General features: G+C 35.7%; 1 protein-coding gene across 1 annotated transcript; it reads right to left on the reverse strand.

The window, feature by feature from the left end:
• Nucleotides 1–721: 721 nt before the first annotated feature.
• Nucleotides 722–1,657, reverse strand: LOC122124213 (olfactory receptor 6C2-like). The gene has a single exon (XM_042698925.1). The coding sequence runs from the start codon at nt 1,655–1,657 to the stop codon at nt 722–724; it is 936 nt and encodes a 311-aa protein (XP_042554859.1).
• Between the last annotated feature and the right edge of the window lie 4,779 nt (nt 1,658–6,436).

The raw sequence follows: 6,436 nt of genomic DNA on the forward strand, positions 1-6,436 counted from the left end.
ACAAGAGGTTTTGTATTACACTTTGTAATAAAAAATAATACTGTGGCTCTTTTTTGTCCTTTCCTTTCCTTTTTTCCTTTGGTTTATTCCCTTCTGTTATTTTTGATTTCTGTACCCTTTGTTTTGTATAAATTTATCTGATTTAGGGAGGAGAAGAGGAAGCACAAAAATGATGGGACAAAGAGTGAACTAATTCAGGAGTGAAACCCACTAGATGCTATGCTGGAAATGGACTATAACACTTGGGGGTGGAAGAGGGAAGCCACGAGGGGAAAAACTGGGAGAGAATGAGGGAGGGGGGACACTATTCTAAAGGAAATGTACTCATTACCTGACATGCAATTGTAACCTTCTCTACATAAAAATTCATAATAAAATTAAAAAAATGTGAGGGATGGAAAAAAGACTAGAATTTTCTGGGTTTTCTATTCTATCTTCAGTGCCTGAAGTGTGGTCCAGCAGTAAGAATATTCTTCAATTAACACAATAACCCTCATCAAAATACATGATAAATTTATTGGTTTTGTTTCACTTTATCTGTGGTTTTGCCAAGGATTGTTGATACATTAGGTCATTCTGTTGTTTCTTTGGTATGTAATTGTGTTTTTTTCTGAGTTACTTGAAATTGCTAGGAAAGTTTGAGTTCAAAAACAAAGACACATGCATAGAAACCAATGATCTCTTTATCAAAACTTATCAAAACTTATATTGGTGAATTTTCTTACTGTCTTAACAACAGTGAAATTCTTTTGATTGTATTACTGAAGGCCTGTTTCACCTGCTTGTTTCTCAAGGTGTAAATGAAGGGGTTCAGCATAGGAGCGATGGAGGTGGTGAGGACAGACACACCCTTGTTGACAGCCATCGAATCCTGAGCTGAAGGCTTCACATAGATGAAGATGCAGCTGCCATAGGTGATGGAAATCACGATCATGTGGGATGAGCAGGTGGAAAAGGCCTTTTTCTTTTGCTTGGCAGAAGGAAATTGTAGAATGGTCTTAATGATGTATATGTAAGATAGAACTACACATACTAGGGTCATGACAAAGGTTAAGACAGCACAAACAATGACTATCTGCTCTATGAGCCATGTTTCTGAGCATGAGATCTTCAGGAGGGGGTATGCATCACAGCCAAAGTGGTCAATGACATTAGAGTCACAGAATTCCAGATTTAGGCCCAGGATAAGTGGTGGAAATATGATCAACAAGCCGGCCGCCCAGCAACAAAGGACGAGTCTCCTACAGACCCTGCTGTTCATGATGGTCACATAATGCAGGGGTTTGCAGATGGCCACATAGCGGTCATAGGACATGGTGGCCAGCAGAAAGAACTCAGTTACACCAAACAGATCTGTGAAAAAAAGTTGAATGGCACAATTGTTATATGTGATTGTGTTGTCCCCTGTTGATAGGTTGTACAAGTATCTGGGAATGCAAGCAGATGTGAATGAGATTTCTAAGAAGGAGAAATTTTGTAGGAAATAGTACATGGCAGTTTTCAGTTGTGGATCCACTATAGTGAGAGAGATGATGGTGAGGTTTCCGGTGACACTCAGCATGTAGGTGAGACACAGAAAGATGAGGAGCACAGCCTTCAGTTGTGGGTCATCAGTCAGGCCCTGGAGGAGGAACGTTGTGACGGTGTGATTTCTCATCATCCACTCCTGACTGCTACTCAGTCTGCACTGCAAATTCAGATATTTGGGTGCAGTGGTAATTACCAGGGCAAGAAAGGAACGAAAATAACATCACATGCATTAAAATATTCTACTTACACATATTAACAATTAGACTAATAGCTTCAGTTTTATAATTCACAGTTGTCATTTCAAGGTAGAATTAAAAATTCAATAATCAATATCACAGTCCATGATTTAAATATATATTATATATTATGTTATAATAAGTATAGTATTAAAATATATTAATCATACCATGTTACATATGTAATATATTATTTTAACACACTAAAATATATGTATTATATAACATAATCAATTATATTTTCTATTATGTTATGCTCTATGTATTACATATTATATAACATTTACATGTAATAATAGGTACATGCAATAATATGTACATGTATAATATATAGTATACTTATGTGTTTTATATTGTATAATATATAAATTTGTGTTTGAATTAACATATGTGGACAATATGGAAATGTATGTGTATATAGTGCATTTTCTACAAATTCACCTCTTCTATTACATTCTCTTCCCTCTCTTCCCATCTTTTTTCAAAGTATTTGGTGGAATTCGTCATGCTGAAACCCTTCAGTCTCCTTTTCCCCTCCAAATACTCATTTTTTTCCCTCTCTCCCTGGTGATTACCTCCTAGATAATCACCACTTACATTTATTTCCCATTGCTATTGCTCCAAATCTTATTTAATTTTTGTTGCTAGGTTTTGTTTTCTTGTGGTGCTAGGGATTGGCCCCAAGTTCTTGTGTATGTTAAATGCTGTACCGCTGAAGATGTATGTAGCTCCTCAATTAATTTTTTTCCTGAAGAAAACTGCAGTTTTTCATTTTATGCAGGCCCTGGGAGCTTGAACTCAGGGCCTGGACACTGTCTCTGAGCTTTTTTTTTTTTTGTGTGTGTGTAAGGCTAGCATTGTCTACTAGACCCACAGCTCTACTTCCAGCTTTTTGGTGGCTAATTGGAAATTAAAGTCTCATGAACTTTCCTGCCTGAGCTGTCTTTGTAGTGTGATCCTCAGATCTCAGTTTCCCTGAGTTGCAAGATTATAGGTGTGAGGCATCTGTGCCTGGCTTGACTGCTAACGTTTTTGTGAAATGAGGTGTTCTTCTTAAGACACAGACTGTATGCTTAAGCTGAATCTTAAATTTTCTTTAACTGATTTATGTTTCTCTTGAACTTTTGTCGGTCATACCATGCCAGTAAATAGTTGAGCTTCACTCAAAAAACTTTATGTATTGGTGATGATGTTGAGGTCTACACTAGCGCTGGTGGCTACTGCTTGCCTTCTTAACTATTCAGAATGTTGCAAAGGTAAGGATGCAATTTGAATCCAGCCAGAGCAGGTAAGTCTGTGAGGCTTTTATTTCCATTAAGAAGTAAAAAGCTGATTTGGCTAAAACCAAATCTCCATTTCCAGGATTTTTCTGGTTAATTGGATTTCGGAGTCTCATAGATGTCCTGTTTGGTCTGTTTTTGAGCCTAGATCCTCAGATCTTGGCCACCTGAGTGGCTAGGATTACAGTTCAGAGCCACTGGTACTCAGTATTGGTGGTTGAGATGTTGCATTTGTAAGCAGGCACCAGCTCAAGAGAAACACAGGAGACCCATGTCACTCAATAATACTGTTACAGATTTTTCTTCCTCCCCAGAGGGTCTTGTATTTTTTTTCCAGGTGCTATGTTTCCAACAAAGCTTAGAATAGAGGCATTCACCAATATACTAGTTTATTTGTTGAGATAGGTTCTGGCTAACTTTTTGCCCTTCAGCTTAAACTACAATCTTCTTGAACTCTATTTTCTGAATAGCTAAGATTACAGGTATGGTCCACCATATTTGTCTAGAATGGGTATTTAAAACATTTTTTTTAAGTCACAAAGACCTTTTAATCTTCACAATGATAGTCATCATTATCTTAATCTACATTGCTGATGAACTCTATGACTTTCAACAATAAAATTTTTTTTTTTTTTTACAAATTGGATGGTATGCACATTTCTTTCCTTTTGCTTACTATCGGCTGTTCCCTCTTTCTCTCTCATTCCCTCCCTCCCCATGACTGCCCTTGAGTTGCTTAGTTCACTTTCTTTAATGTTAGAATGACATTTTAAACTAGGCAATATTGATATAATTCTCTCAAAATTTACCTTATTGCTGTATATATATTTTACCTGTCATCTTTCCAATTTGTAATTTCTAGACAGTTACTTTTCTGCTGATGTATCTTGTGTTGCTTTGAGTAGTGTTATTGAACTGTAAATATGATTTTTTCAAATTCCCAAATATCCTCATAATGTCAATCATATAACCAAACGCACTTTACATGTAAATCATAATGAAACTTTTGATCTTCGTGTTTTTTTGTTTCTCCATGTATGTTTTTTTTACAAACTGGTATACTGTAGTTAGAGAACCTTTAGTTTATGCTAGCTACAGAAATAAGTACTTTATGTCAATTATGTGTTTGCAGAAATATTCCCTCCAATGCTCCGTGTTTCTGCTTTCCACTCCTGTGCTTCAGTCTCCAATTCCACTAGAAATACACCTACTTAGCCATCAGTTTCTAATTTGTAATTTCTAGGAATTTCATAGCACTCAAATTATGCTACTTTTAAATGTCCTCTTACTCATTTTTGCTTAATACTATCATATCAATGCCTACACACTTTCCAACATTAAAATACTCTAAAATAATGTTTGAATTGATATAAACTTAGGAATTCCTTTTTAAAATTGTAACAATCAGGAAAGATGTACTTATTCAAGGCTTATGTAACCCAGGTTTCAAAAAACGTAACATGATAGAATTTATTATACTTACATTTCTGGCAGTTAATTGTTTCTTTCTATTAGTGGGTTGCAATTATTCTTAGAGCTACAATTTGAAAATGAACATTGCGTTGAACACTAACATATGAATCCCAGTAGCATACAAATACAATGCTTGTTTGAGATTTCTCTCTCTAATTGATTGTGTGAACTTTTCCCCCATTTGTGTAGAGCCATCATCCATCAGGCCAGGAAACGGCTTTGGTTTTCTTTCTATCATTGAAAAGTGGGTCCAAAGAGCTTGTGGTATCTTTGAAATTGTGGATATTGTACTTTCTCTTGCTTAGTGAGAAGATTCTCTAATTTTAAGGTCTGCATTTATATTGTTTTCAAATCTGCAACCAAGTTAATAAACAAAGGAATCCATGGTGTCTCATGTTGAAAAATCACTAACGAATCATATATGTAATGAACTTGGAGGAAAATACAATCTGCTTTAGCACCCATGGGAACATGGCCTGTAGAGACCAGAGAAAGAGATTGGCACAGAAACATTAGGAGTCTAATTAAAAAAAATATAGTCTGGTTTCTTTTCATTCATTCCTATCTTATAAGACACCTGCATTATCTAGGTCTCCTTTCTTGCTTTATCATTTTGCTTAACTGACAATTTCTTATTAATATTTCAAAACTACCATTTGGTTCTGCTTTCATTATGTTCTCTTCATAAGGCCAACTATGGAACCTTTTCAGTCAAAATTAATAATTAACTCCAGTATACCTTGCTAAGTTTAGACACTAAGCATTTTCTGAGGGAGCCAAAACACATTTTTTTCATGCATTCACCTTTTTGATATTTAAAGTTTTATCCCCAAGAATCCCTCTTTCTCTTAAAAATCCATGTTATTTGAAATCCATTCTTTTGGATTTCAAATTTTGCCACATAATTTCTCCTGGAACAGAATTACAGGGGATTCTACTTTATTGTTATTATAGAGGTGATGTAGAGAGGGATTACAATGATGAGTCAAGTAATGAGTACATTCCTTTTGAATGTTGTCATCTGTTCCCTCATTCCCTCCCAGTCCCTCCTTCCCATCTTTACCCACAAAGTTACTTTCACCAATGTCCAGTGCACTACACTGCTACACTTTTTCACCCTTTTTTCCCTCAAGTTCTGTGCCCCCTCCTCCCAAAGATATAAAAGTGAATACACCGTATGTAAGTTAAAGAAAACAGAATAATCAGAAATAGATAATAATCAGAAATATCTTAGGAGTTTGTTTCAATATATATATATAATTTTATATAAATATGAAGAAGTGCTTAGGATTGGATATTAGGCCTTTGTCTGATGTATTGCTGGTAAATATTTTCTCCCAATCTGTTGGCTGTCTTCTAGTTTAATAACTATGTCCTTAGCTGTGCAGAAGCTTTTTATTTTGATATAGTCCCGCTCGTCAACTCTCTCTCCTATTTGTTGCGCCCCTGGGCCTCTTTCAAGAAGCTCATTCTTATTCCTATAAGTTCTAATGTTTCTCCTACAGTAATTTATAAGTTTCAGGCCTGCTATTGCCTTCTTTGAGCCCTTGAATTGATATTAGTGCATGGTGACAAACAGGGATTCACTTTTAGTTTTCTGCATTCGGATGCCCGGTTTTTCCAACACCAGTTGTTCCCATTGTGTGTCTTTGGCTCCTTTGTCAAATATCAGATGACTCCAAGTATATGGTTTTTTTGAGTCTCCTCATCTGTTCCATTGATCTGTTTTTGTTATTATGGTTCTATAGTAGAGCTTGAAATATGGTATTGTGACACCACATGCATTTCTTCTTTTGCCTAGAATTGCTTTGGCTATTCAAGTTCCTTTGTTGTTCCATATGAATTTTTGGATTTTTTTTCTCTATCTAGGTAAAGAATTGGGGATTGTATTGAATTGTGTATCATTTTAGGCAGTAT

The sequence above is a fragment of the Dipodomys spectabilis genome, unplaced genomic scaffold, assembly GCF_019054845.1.
Source record: "Dipodomys spectabilis isolate Male_0828 unplaced genomic scaffold, ASM1905484v1 ptg000234l, whole genome shotgun sequence".
NCBI lineage: Eukaryota > Metazoa > Chordata > Mammalia > Rodentia > Heteromyidae > Dipodomys > Dipodomys spectabilis.

Excerpts from the sequence above, each read along its gene's own strand:
- LOC122124213 (XM_042698925.1), bottom strand. The coding sequence starts at position 1,657 with ATGAGAAATCACACCGTCACAACGTTCCTCCTCCAGGGCCTGACTGAT.